This window comes from Anolis sagrei, chromosome 6 (genome assembly GCF_037176765.1).
Source record: "Anolis sagrei isolate rAnoSag1 chromosome 6, rAnoSag1.mat, whole genome shotgun sequence".
Taxonomy (NCBI): Eukaryota; Metazoa; Chordata; class Lepidosauria; order Squamata; family Dactyloidae; genus Anolis; species Anolis sagrei.
Window position 1 is genome coordinate 109,337,730 of NC_090026.1, and position 14,521 is coordinate 109,352,250.

General features: G+C 39.9%; 1 protein-coding gene across 2 annotated transcripts in view; it reads right to left on the reverse strand.

The window, feature by feature from the left end:
* PRTFDC1 (phosphoribosyl transferase domain containing 1) overlaps positions 1-14,521 on the reverse strand; it is a 61,133-nt gene that overhangs the window by 36,498 nt on the left and 10,114 nt on the right. For both annotated transcript variants that reach the window (XM_060782420.2, XM_060782419.2), the window contains exons 2-3: positions 14,157-14,263; positions 12,165-12,348 (exon numbers count right to left, since the gene is read on the reverse strand). In XM_060782420.2, the coding sequence (XP_060638403.2) occupies positions 12,165-12,348; positions 14,157-14,263 (291 nt within the window). The remainder of the gene's footprint in view (positions 1-12,164; positions 12,349-14,156; positions 14,264-14,521) is intronic.

The window sequence follows — 14,521 nt, forward strand, 5'->3', positions numbered from 1 at the left end:
AATCCCTCTGCAATGCCAGAAATATAGCTTAATGGTGCAACATTAGAAAATGTTGACCATTTCTGCTACCTTGGCACCCACCTCTCCACAAAAGTCAACACTGACACTGAAATACAACACCGCCTGAGCTCTGTGAGTGCACCATTTTTCAGAATTAAGCAGAGAGTGTTTGAGGCCCGGGACATCCATAGGGAGACCAAGGTGCTTGTTTACAAAGCTATTGTTCTCCCAATCCTGCTATACGCCTGCGAAACATGGACTACCTACAGACATCACACTCAACTCCTGGAACGATTCCATCAGTGTTGCCTCCAAAAAAACCCTGCAAATCTCTTGGGAAGACAGGTGGACAATGTCAGTGTGCTAGAAGAAGCAAAGACCACCAACACTAAAGCAATGCTCCTACACCATAAATTCAGCTGGACCGGCCACATTGTCCGAATGCCCGATCACCGTCTCCCAAAGCAGTTACTATACTCCCAACTCAAGAACAGGAAACATAATGTTGGTGGACAGGAAAAGAGATTTAATGATGGGCTTAAATCTTTAAATCTTAAAAACTGTGGCATAGACACCAAGAAATGGGAAGCCATAGCCCTTGAGCACTCTAACTGGAGGTCAGCTGTGACCAGCAGTGCTATAGAATTTGAAGAGGCACGAATGGAGGGCAAAAGGGAGAAACAAACCAACCCAGACCGGGACCACTTTCTATCTGGAAACCAATGTCCTCACTCTGGGAGAACTTGGGATCAAGAATAGGACTCCACAGCCACCTACGGACCCACCGCCACGACACTATACTTGGAGGACCATCATCCTCAGGCTACGAGGGATCGCCTAAGTAAGTAAGTAAGTAAGATCAATGACAAAGGAGTGTGGAGTTTAAATGCAAAGAACCTTTTGGGCTACAAATCCCAGATCTACTATTTGCCCAAAAAGGCATTTTTAAGAACCTAAAAAGCACAAGTTTTTATTTTTGGAAAATCCAGTATGGTTCTGCTAATGAAGATAAATGTAACTACCAAATAAGAAAGGGCATTTCTTCCATAAGGTACATGTCTAAGACCAGAGAAAGCTCTACCTTCTGACCACTGTTTAAGGTCCTTCATAAGCAGAGGCAGAACATTACCAGGCCCCACAAAACAAGGATAACAAGAACCATGTTCAATCCTAAGTACCTCTTGAGGATGTGGCACTGGAAAGGACATGGAATAGGATGTGTTACGCTAAGAGATTCTGTTGTACTGTTGACACATTCTTGAATAACAAAACCGTCTCTTTCTGGCTTATGCCTTGCAAGGCAGGGCACCCACTCTGAACTATTTTAAGAAACAAGGCTTATGAGATGCCAGTGAAGGATGTCATCGAATTCCTTGAGGAAATTACAGTGCTCCTGGGCTTGCTCCAATTAGTGATCTCCCTTTTCCAGAGCTAAATGAAAGGAAATGCTTTCTAAGCAGTATTGTTAGTAAGGGAACTAGGAAATAAGATAATATTTATGGCCCATCAATATGATTCAAAGCCTCCACCAGGTCTTGTATTACCAATGGGATGGCTGGTATTTGTTCTGGAGGATGGAATACAATACAAACAGGGCTGGGCATAGTTTAAAAATGTAATCAAAAGTCTACACAAATGCCAAGGAATGCTGCATTCAGAGGCCCATCTTTAGGTAACCTTTATCCTGCTTTTTACTAAGCACTCTCTCCCTGATGGGATTCCAAAGAACTTTGTATTCAATATCTGAGAACATCTGTAAACATTACAAACCACACAGCTTAGGAGCTTACTTTCTTGTTGTCGTCGTGTGCTATTAAGTCTTTTCTAACATATGGTGATCCAAAGGCAACCCTATCATGAGGATTTATTGGCAAGATTTGTTCAGAGGGGTTTTTACTTTTTCTGAAGCTGAGAGTCTAACTTGCCTCAGGTCACTCAGTTGTCTTCCATGGCTGAGCAAGAATTCGAGTCTTGGTTTCCGGAGCCATTTTCCAATACAGTGCTCAGACTTCCACACCATGCTGGATCTATACTTTCTGCCCTTAAAGTGAAGATCAAGCCTAACTGGTGCAAAGAATAAAACTTTGTTGTAAAAATAATACATATGAATAAGTCATTAGAAATTCTCTGCACAGCAAAATTGGAATCCATTTGTACCCTTAAAATTATCAGAGAACCAACATCCTATTATTTAAAGCCACTTCAGCCTTGTCTTACTTTTCTTAAACTTATGTAAGCAAGATGAACAAAAATGAATCACTGTAGTGCTCATTTTTAAATAGAATGTACAAACTGTTCAGATGGCTCTACTCTTATGTGTGTTGATTTGCACCTCTACCACATTATTGCCATACGTGAAAGCTATGTATAGGATAAATTTTATATAAAATACCTCACCTGCTCCCTGGCAGTATATCCTCCTCCCCTTCTTCCCACAGTGCTATGAATGTTATCAAGGAACAGGAACATTATTTCCTCGCTTTCAAATATACAGTCAGCCCTCCATATCCACAGGTTCTGCACTCATGAATTAAAAATAAATCCAAAAAGCAAATCTTAATTTTGCCACATGTTGAGAACTACACTTTTTTCGTGTCAGAACAACTTGAGAAACTGAAAGTCACCTCTGGTACGAGAGAACTGGCAGTCTGCAAGGATGCTGACCAGGGACACCCAGATGTTTTACCATCCTGTGGAAGGCTTCTCTTATGTTCCCGCATAAGAAGTTGGAGCTGACAGACGGCAGCTCAGCTCGCACACCCTGCTGCAGCCCCCCCCCCCCACCGCAATCATTTCACAGGTCTTCAGGTACTCTCTGGAACTCATTTGAGCTGTTCACTACTTTTTTACACCTATATACATTTGTACCCCATCCTTCTCACCCCCAAGGGGGGACTCAGGGCAGCTTCACAACAAGCACCCATTCAAGTGCTAAACACAGTCATAAAATATATTTAAATCAGTTAAATATATATAAATATAAATACAAAACAGTTAAAATATAATGAGACTTGTGCATCCACAGATTTTGGCTTTCACGGCAGGGGGTGGTCGTAGTGCCTGGAACCAAACTGTAGAGGAGATGGAGAGTCCACTATCTACCAGGTCACCCAAGTATGGGATTTATCCCAGTTTAATTATAATGTATCTTTTTTAACATGTGTGTTTGTCCTGCTCCAGTAAATACGTCTCCTGTGAATGATCCTGGGCTTTAACATCATATCTACTGCTGGATATAAAGCAAATACTCTATCACAAAGTTAAGACCCATTCCAAAGACCTTACACATTGTATGCAAATACTGGTATGTTTGTGTCCATGTGTACATACCAAAACTTCGAAACATTAACGTACTTTTCCAAACGGCAACTCCTAGAATTCTCCAACTAATAGTCTTGTGCCCTTGTACAGAATCACAATCCATTTCTGTTTGTTTCATTCGTAAGGTCCCGTTTTCATTTTTGAATGCCTCTCCTGAAAACGAGTGCCTTTTTGAATGAGCTTTTTTGTCCGAGGTTTGAAAAAAATATTTTCAGCCCATTGGCAGCAATGGGCGGGTTTCCCACCCTTCCCCTGTTTTAGTGCTAGTTCTTGGCACTTGGCTGCAGGCCCTGGCGCTTTAGGCCTGTCCGCCACACTTGGAAAGAGTGCGTGTGTGGTGAGCAGACCCAATGTACCTGTGTCTGCCAAGCGCCAAAAATCAGCTGACCGAACAGTTACCATTCCCACTTTCCTTTCCTTTCACTGATATTTCCATATTAGAGGGAGGTGTACCGTTTGGTGCCTTCCAAATGAACAAAACGGTATGAAAACACGAATTAAACAGGTGAAGCGGTAACCGGGCCCATGAATATCAACTAATCTGCAACTGGGAGATGTAATCCATGAAAAATAATGTCCTACTCTGGTTATGTATGCAATCACAAGCTTCTGAGTAATTGACAACTTGGGGGAGAGCATCTTCTGAATAACTAAACTGGAGTCCCTTTGCTTTGCTTTCACTATCTTATTTCAGACACTCTTAGAACCAAAACCACCTGCCAGTTCATTCAGTAGTGTCACACATATTGTCATGTGTGTAAACATTTCAGCAAGCTTCCAATTAAAACTTAAAGAGGCCCAATTCAAAATTCCTTAAGTTAAAATTGCCCTCTTTAGCTTTTCTCCTAATGCTTAAACCAAAAAATGGCTTCTACCAAAAAACAGAAGAGAAAAAGAAGATATTTTGCCAAGTATTGCTTGCCAAAGTTTGAAGTAGAGAGCCAAATTCTGTGTTAACTGCTTTCTCATAGCTGGCCCTCCCATCCATTTAAAAACTCATCTTAAATTAGTGCAAACATTAGCTCTGAGGGTTACGGGAATTCATCCCACAAGGCAGGCGCCAATCTGTAATTAATCTATGACCACATGCTGCGAAAGAAGACAACACAAATCATCACTTCAGCCACAGATATTAAAGGATAGAGAACTGAATGCTTAACCTCAACTTCTTCCAAAGTAACGCTTTTACCAACTGAATTGATGGAGATTTCCTAATAGGACAAGGGAAAAAATAAATGGGTATGTTTTCATCAGGGAGAATCACAAATTTTAATTTTCCTATGAATTGGGCAAAGATGCTGGCAAAATGAGAGAAGAATGGAGCCCGGATGCACTACGACTGACCAGCCTAACAGACACTTAGTTTTCTCTACCACAGTGCATAACAGGAAATGAGTTCTCATAGGCTGCATTTTCAGAGCATTGTTGCTCACTGGCTTTTAATGCAGTCATTTGAACTGACAAATGTTCTTTGGGCCCACAAAGCATGCACTTGCCCCATTATAAATGCACACTAAAACTTTCAGAAATTAACAACTGAATATCCAGTAGTAATCAAGGGTCCCTTTGGAATATTACTATACACAGAACCAAAATGGTCTCAACCTAAGAAGCAATTAGTGCTTCCACTTCCCCATCATAACAGAGGTTTAGAAAAAACAGTCAGAAGCAAATCTTCACAGTCCAAGCCTATTGATAAGCTTCCTTCAACTCTGGGGCCCCCCAGATGGCATAGATGTGTCCTTTCTCTGCAGGTTATTGGGCTTTAGTCCAACATATATGAAGAGTATTAGCTTGGAGAAGGCTGCAAGAAATGTTGACTACTGAAGTGAGCAAGAACGCAATGTGGGGCAGAGACCCAGAGACGTAGTTGAAGAAAGAGGGGAAAAGGTAGAAAGCAGGATGAGATACTGAAACGTAGGAACTAGACAAATTCCTGCTTGGAATTACAACTTCTAGTATACTCCAACCAGCATGGCCAATTCTGCCAAAGCTCAAAAGAATTCCAAGTAGATGAGAGAGAGGTGTTAAGAAAAGACACTCAAAGAAAGGAAGAAAGCGGAGCCCAGGAAAAATAAAAACTCAGGCAAGTCCTGGGAACTGAAGAAATATGGGCCAGAAGGAAAAGTGAATCCCTTTGTATCTGTAGTAATCTAGTTTCCAGAAGCAGAGCCTGATAAACAGTAAGTTACCTCAACTCTGTGAGTTTCCCCAAAAGCCAATTTGTATCTAATTTACAATATAACTATAACTTTATCAGATTACATTATACAGTGAACTTTTTAGTTATGTTTACAGTTAGAGATGTGTGGTTTTATAAAATGGTGGAGGGGGTATACCACAGGGTCTAAGGATGGTTTTGTGTTGCTGTGATTCAGGGTTTTTGAAAAATAATATTGAGAAATGAGGGAAGTAAACAGTAAACTTTTAAACCCTGAAAACCAGTGTTGATGGGTACTTTTCAACTGGTGCTGCCTGAGGATATGGCCAGAATCCTTGAAGAGCTACCACATGTATTCTAGATCCTTGCCCTTCTTGGCTGATCAAACAGGCCAGAAGGGACTGGCAGAGTGGGTTAAGGTGGTGGTCAATGCCTCACTGGAAAAAGGCAAAGTACCAACTTGTTTAAAAGGAGGCAGTTGCGAGACCTATATTTAAAAAGCCATCCCCGAACCCCTCTATAATGGACAACTATTGGCCAGTGTCCAACCTTTCATTTCTGGAGCGTGTGGTGCCTCCAAACTCCAGGGATTTCTGGATGAAACTGATTATCTAGATCAGTGGTTCTCAACCTGTGGGTCCCCAGGTGTTTTGGCCTACGACTCCCAGAAATCCTAACAGCTGGTAAACTGGCTGGGATTTCTGGGAGTTGTAGGCCAAAAACATCTGGGGACCCCAGGTTGAGAACCACTGATCTAGATCCATTTCAATCTGGTTTCACACCTGGCTATGGAACAGGGACAGCTTTGGTCGTCTTGCTGGATGGCCTAGGAAGAAAGCTATAAAGGGGGAGTGTGTCCCTATTGGTTCTCCTGGATCTCTAAGCGACTTTCAATACCATTGACCATGGTATCCTTCTGGGTCATCTCACCAGGATGGGACTGGAAGGCACTGTTTTAAAGTGGCTCAGATTCTTCCTGGAGGGCAGTACTCAGAAGGTGGTCCTGGGGGACTCCTGACTGAACCACCAGCCCTTATCCTGTGAGGTTCCTCAGTATTCCATTTTGTCCCCCATGCTGTTTAACATATACATGAAACTGCTGGGAGAGGTCATTCAAAGTTTTGGAGTATATGCGGATGACACCCAGCTCTACTGCTTCTTTCCACCTAAAGCTAAGTAAGCTGTCCTGACCCTAAACCAGTGCCTGTCATCAGTAATGGACTAGATGAGGGCAAATTGAAACTTAATCCAGACAAGACAGAGGTATTCCTGGTCAGTTGGAAGGCAGACCAGGAAATAGGGATTCAGCCTGTGCTAGATGGAGGGAATAGAAATTCAGCTTGTGGTGGATGAAGACACAGGTTCGCAGTTTGAGGGTCCTCCTGGACTTGGCATTGAACCTAGAGTCCCAGGTATTGGAAGTGGCCAGGAGGGCCCTTGCACAATTAAAACATATGCATCAACTGCACCCGTTCCTTGAGAAGCCAGATCTGGCTACGGTGATACACACCTCAGTTACATCCTGTCTGGATTACTGTAACACACTCTACATGGGGCTGCCTCTAAAGAGTGATCAGCTGGTCCAAAGAGCTGCAGCCAGATTGCTCACTGGGGCTGGCTATAGGGAGTGGACAACACCCCTCTGTTGCAGCAGCTCCACTGGATGACAGTCTGTTTCCGGGCACAATTCAAAGTGCTGATTATGACATTTAAAGTCCTAGACAGTTCAGGTCCAGGCTATTTGGCTGAATGCATCCCCTTGTATGGACCTGCTCAAGCCCTGAGATCTTCCAAAGAGGCCCTTCTCTTGGTCCCACCTCCATCTCAAGCACGGTTGGTGGGAATAAGAGAGAGGGCCCTTTTGGTAGTTGCCCCTCAACTCTAGAATTCCTTGCTCAGGAAAACTAATATGGCCCCTCCCCGCTGTCCTTCCGGTGGCAGGTATTTAAAGAAGAAGGTTCTTAAGATCAATTCAGGGGGTGGTGTGGCTTTTCACTCTGAATTTGTTTTAATGGCTTTTAACTGGGATTTTTTAAATACTGCTTATATTTAATTCTGTTCTAATGTTTGTATATTTGTATATTTTAATGTTTTTATGTTAAGCCACTTTGAGTCCCCTTTGGGAGAGTTAAAGCGGGATATAAATAAATATAATAATAATAATAATAATAATAATAATAATAATAATAATAGCGTCACTGTACTGTAGCAAATTGCTTTTTAAAAGTACATTCCCATGCTCTGATTAGAGCTTTACATTTACAATGTATGTTTTAAAAACAAACCACAATTCACCCAAATCTTAACTACATAATGAATGACACCAGATTCCCAGATTGCAGCAAACAGATTGCAGCAAACACAAGGACAGTATTGTACATTTGCAATGTTTTGAAGGACTGGGTCTTCTGTTTGTGACAACCACTGAAAATGAAAGATTAGAAAATAAATTGTAAAGAGCAGAAAAAAAGCAAAAGCAAATATATAATGTCAATTGCTTGTGTGTACATATCAATGAAATCATTGTCTTTGGGGGTTGTTGTTCAGGGTGAGGGAAAGGGTCACATTTTTTAAATTAGTTATGTTCTGCATACCATAAATGATTTTGATGATTTTCAAAGGATTAAGAAAGCGAGCACTAAGTCAAGACACAATCTTTTATACATCACATGATTCAGACACTAGCAAAACAACTTTCTTTCAATGATTTCTTATAATACAGGCACATAAGAAGAGTTGTTTTCTTGATAATAAGTGTAGAAAATGTTAACTTTGAAGCCTGAGATTCATATACTCATCAGTCATGACTAAGAATATTGGAAGCCAATGGACAGGAGATATGAAGTATTTCAATTAAACTATCGTATATACTCGTGTATAAGCCAACCCGAATATAAGCTGAGGCACCTAATTTTACCACATAAAACTAGGAAAATGTATTGACTCGAGTATAAGACGAGAGTGGGAAATGCAGCAGCTACTGGTAAATTTCAAAAATAAAAATAGATATCAATAAAATTACATTAATTGAGGCATCAGTAGGTTAAATGTTTTTGAATATTTACATAAACTGTAATTTAAGATAAGTCTGTCCATCTCTGATTAAACCATTATTCTAACCTTCTTCAATGTAAATGTGCTTACGTATCCTTCCAATAATAATAAAGAGAGTAAAATAATAAACGTAATAAACATAATAATAGAGTAAAATAATTGAAATGTAGTAATAACAGTAATAACAGAGTAAAATAATAAATGTAATAATAAGAATAGAGTACAATAATGTAAATGTAATAACAATAATAGAGTAAAATAATGGAAATGTAATAATAACAATAATAGAGTAAAATAATAAATGTAATAACAGTAACAGAGTAAAACAATAAATGAAATAATGACAACAATAACAATAACAACAATAGAGTAAAATAATGAATACCTGACTTGAGTATAAGCCAAGGGAGGCTTTTTCAACCTTAAAAAGCAGCTGAAAAATTAAACTTATACTCGCGTATATATGGTACATCTGTTCTATGCAACAGATAACTTTCAAAAATTTCAGTCCCATGAAGCAAGTTGTAAAATGATGTTCTCTATGGCTCTTTGATTTGTTAGCATTGTCTTTATTTAAGGATCCGTCCTTGGCTAGTCACAGACCATGGTTGTGTTTGAACAACCTTTTAGGGGCTAAATGAGTCAAGTATAAAGACTAGAAAGTTGCTACTGGGAGTCAAAGTACTCAGTCAACGGAAAGTAGCATAAGATGTTTGACAGGACCTTATTGATTGATCAGAAGTTGCAGCTTTTGAAGGGGAACCAAGGCAGCTTAACTTGTGCAACAGCAGACAACAGCCCACAGAAGTACACCAGCTGAATTTTCCAGTTTATGAGCTTTCAGTTGCACTGTGAGTATGGGCAACAATTCCTAGAATCCCCTCTCCCCCAGAAACAGGTTTAAGCTCCACAGATCAACAGAAAAACACTCAAGTCTGGTGCTGGGGAGAACACCATGGCTTGCCCCCCTAGGGGTGAGAAAAGCGGAATATAAATACTGTAAATAAATAAAAAAATAAAATCATAGTCCCATCCTGCAAGTATCAGTTCAATTCCCTTCTGGTGTCATCAAAGTAATATGTTTAGCTACATGTTGTGTGAAAAAAGTAATTCCTTTTGTCTGTTTTTATCTTCCACCATGAATTATTAAGTCAGAAAGTCTAACATACATGCAATGTCAAATTGCCTGTAGAACAGAGCACTTGATAAGAAGCTAAATATGTATATGTCTATGAAATTAACTTTATTGAATCAGTCGTAAGGATTAAATTCAGAAGCTTCTGTTATGCTTTCATTTATTTTGTCTGCAGTGAACAAACCTTTTAGCTGTGAGTGCTGAGCATGATGCAAGAAAAGACATCAGAATCTCACCAGTGCTTAAAAGACTTGGACACTGTTCTTGGAGACAAACAGTTGGAGAAAGAAAAAAGCACAGCTAGGTAAAGTGAACAGAAAGCAGCAGGATTCCCTTAAGGAAGAGAGAAACAGGAAATGGTTAGTAAAGGCAAGCATGAGGGGAGAAAAACACTATTATCTGGGAAGCATATTAGAGAGAGAGAAAAAAATATCAAAAGAGAATGGAAAAACACAGATATATGAAAGAACAAAAAAGTAAGAAATATACAACCTTGTAATTTAGGGCACTGCTACTGAAAAGTGATGGTTCTTGGACAATGCTAATCCATAAGCTATGGGATGCCAGGCTAGAGTTTCCAAGAAGGAAAGAAACCAATGTAGCCAATGGGCACAAATATGGTCCCTGTTCCATTGGGAAAAAACCTTCCCAGTCCTCCATATTAGATACCTTAAGAAGCATGAATCTAAACCATTAGGCTAGTACAGACAGTCCTCAAATTACGAACAAGATAGATTCTGTAGGTTTGTTCTTAAGTTGAATTTTTATGTAAGTCGAAACAGCTACATTCTTAAATGCAAATTTTAGACACTCCCCCCCCCCCCGTCTGTCTGTCTGTCTGTCTATCTATCTATCTATCTATCTAAAAGTTTTGGATAGTATAGGGAAGGGTTAACACTCCCGTAGGGTTTGCTTTGAGGTCTGTGCCCCTTTTCAGAAGATTTCCTCTCACTTTATGTCCCTGTGGTCATTGGATTTTGAAAAATGTCGTTTGTTGTGGAAACAAGGATTGGTGAGAAAGCTTCAGTTGAGACACCTTCCAAGGGGCAGATTTTTCTCACTTCCTGTTGTTTCACTCCTGTTCTTAACTATGAGTCATTTGTAAGTTGGATGTTTGTAACTTGGGGACTGCCTGTACTAGGATTAGTTATAATTGTATAATATCAGTACAGAACATAATATCAGATCCACATCTTATGGTTTCACTTCTTATTAAGTTTCACTTCTTATTAAGACAGCTATACACACAGTATGGCCCCTGATATATTTCAAGATTCCCGTGGATACCTGAAGCCAGGGATAATAGTGAACCCTATATTCTGACTACACCTGGATTGGAAGCATATCACTAGAGCAGTGGTTCGCAACCTGTGGGTCCGTAGGAGTTTTCGCCTACAACTCAGAATTCCCAGTCAGTTTACCAGCTGTTAGGATTTCTGGAAGTTGAAGGCCAAAACATCTGGGGACCCACAGATTGAGAACCTCTGCATTAGAGGATGCTGAGAGGTGCAGACATGGTTTTTGGAGTGTGGTTAACTGAAATTATGGATACAGAACAGTGGTTCTCAACTTGTGTGTCCCAGATGTTTTGGCCTTCAACTCTCAGAAGCTGCTAAACTGGCTGGGAATTCTGAGAGTTTGTGAGAGTTAGTAAATGTGTATAAGCAGAATAAGTAGAAGCTTTACCACAGTATTTAAAGCAAGATATATCCTGCAACATAATAAAATGTCATTCAGGCTTGTAGAACAAGTAACAGTATCTTTACTTTAGTTCAAAGATTCAAACATGGTAACAATATATTCATCGGTCTCTCTGAATTCAGGCAAGGAACAAAGGAATAAAATAGCCCCTTTAAATAGTCTTTGAAATAAGCCTCATGCCATAAAATGATCAGTCCTTAAGATAGTTGGCAGCCAGTACTTTCTCTTCACTGTCCAAAGTGAGAACAAAAGGCAAAATGACAGTTAGAACCATGGGTCTCAGCAGCCAGCCAGAGGAAGCAGCCAATCAGAACCCTGACCCCTGGCACACTCAGCCAGTCGGCTGCTGACACCTCTTTCTCCAGTTAACCCACCATATAATGGTGTCCTTTTTAAATCTTCACAGAGTTGTAGGCGAAAACACCTGGGGACCTACAGGTTGAGAACCACTAATACAGAATATGTGGATAATGGGATCATACCGTAATGCATGCAAATTGTGAAGCAAGATAACAAAACAAAACAAAACAAAGTTGAACAATGAGAGGGGCTATCAAAATTGCTCTTTGCCACAGGCGCCATATGATCTTTAGCTAGCCCTTTAGCAGGAGAAAGACACAGATATCCTTGATCACGAATGCTTTGCACTCTTATTCCTGATATTATAGTTATTAATGTAACATTCAATAAGTTTATGTTCGCCTTGCAACCTCATGTGTAGTTGTGGCATTCAAACAGCATTTGTTGCTGTATTCAATTAAACAGTGTGTTAAAAATAAGTTCATTACTTACACGATAACTTTTCAGCCTGACAAAATCAACTTTCATGGAGATGAACCGTTCCGAATTTCTACTGAGATTCTTAATATGCTCCACAAGGTCAGCACAGAATTTGTAGCCACCTTTAAGCACACAGAGAACCACAATGTCATTGTATCCAACGTCTTGCATGATATCTTTGGCCAAACGTTCTATCCTAAAGCAAAAAAAATAAGGATAAACATATGGTAAGACATGGATTTTTCACTGCAAGCATATCCTGCGATATGATCAAACATCATGCATGGCCTAAATCTAAAAATATATTAATCATGATTCCACTATGTTGTACATACCATGCTATTTATTCATGACTAGAATATGGCTGGAGAAGTGTACTTAAATGCATATCCCATTCAGAGTAATGAGGTAAAAACAGATGATGTCTGCATTTGGATAAGCACCAGGATATAAATTCTGCTACAGCTGGTTAGGGATAAATCTCACTTTTTCTATGTATGACATGCCTATAGCAGGACTGGATTTTCTTATGTATTTTTCTTTTGTTCCTCCAGCCAAGAGACTGGTATCTGTGTGAGAAAGGTGACCATTCAGACAGCTGAATAACATCACCTCCAAATATATACAAAGTGGCAGCTTTTCAGAGGGTAGGCAGAAAACACGCGAAAAACAAATATGTTGATTATCATTAAGGGAGTATAGCAATAACATACGCTGTTGCTTTTCTATAGAAAAGAGGTGCTGAATGTTCTTTAACACCTTCTCTTTTCAGTCTTCACCACTGAGCATTACAAGAAGCACCCTGAAGAATTTCTTGTGGCATTTAGGCCCTTTGACTTTTCCCACATTCAAAACACCTCTCAGATTAAGCATTTAAAGTTGATTCTGTCTGACAACTCATCAGTATATACTCCCTTGCCACTAGAAATAAAGGCATACTTTGGCAGGCTTTCTTAAAATTATCATTAAATAGTAAGTCTAAAAGGATAAAATATAGAGAAGTGCACACTGTCTGCATTTATTTTTAAAGATACTGAGTGTAGTGCCACCCTCCACATTTTGATACTAAAACTGATGTTGTGGTCTTGGGGATACCACTTTCTCTGCTGAGTATTGCAGCTTAAATAAATTATTTGAAAATAGACCTTCCTCTTAAGCATTCGAGGAGAAATAGGAATGCTTGTCAGAAACATGAAAAATTAGGTATTTTTAATTACAAAAATGTGAGTCAAGCACTGAAAGGGTTAAATGGATGCAATGACTTAGCAAAAGCTGCAGTTCAGTCTAAGCATGTGTGCCTGTAGCTTAGTAGCCATCACTCTGAGGTAGCCCTCTGTGTGAGAGATCTCTGTGGGAGAAGGGTCCTAGTATGAGAAGGCCTCAGTGTTAGTTCGCCTCAGTCTTAGAGAGCCCGCAATATGAGAAGGCCTCGGTGTGAGGTAGGCCTCAGTGTTAGTAGGCCTTGGTGTGAATAGGCCTGTTGTGAGAAGCCCCAGGTTGAAGGCCATCATGTGTAAAGGCTACGGTGTGTAAAAAGCTACTGCGTAAAGCTCCTTTGTAACTTTGGTGTGAGAAGAGGCTCTGTGATAGCAAAGTTGTTTATCTGCATGGAAGATAAACATGGAAACAAAGAAGGAAGTGTAAAGAACTTTGTTTGTGTTATGGAAAACTTGTTCTTGTAAATAGTGCAACCATATTTTGCTATAAAGAAAAGACTCCTATGGAAGAGATCACATTGGTCTCTATGTTTTTGTTCTTTTCATCACTTTGTGCTACTGATGCTGCATCACATTGCTGCTAATAATTTACTCTGCTGTACATTTAAGAAGAGGGTCTTTTGTTAATAAGCTCACTTGCCCAACAATGCTGTAATTTAGCAAATAGGCCAGTATTTTAAAGATGACTAGGTTAATCCTTGCTGTCAAACCCAAAACATTTCTTGCATTGCAGAAAGTAAAACATTTCACTTCTCTGTGTGTGTGTGTGTTACTCACAGATCCCCACCTGTCAACAATGATCCCATGTGGTATGAGCACATAGTCAAGATCTCCATAGTAGTGCTGTGGATATGTAAACAGATCCAAACTATATCCTGGCCAATCATCTGAAATCTGAAAAACAGACAAAAGATTATTAGAAAACTTAATAGTGTAAGCACAGCCATATGGTAACTTCCAAAGGCCTGGAGACCACCAAGAGTCGGAATCTGGCTCAATGGAGGCTCCACAGTAGATCTTCCACAGTAACACCCCTCCCTAAAAACCCTGTGTTTCCTAGAAGTATAGAAGTCTGTGCTACTTCAAGCAGAGATCACACTGGCAATTCCTTGTGCTTGTTAAGGGAATCCCCATTGTCCTCTCTGATGGGAG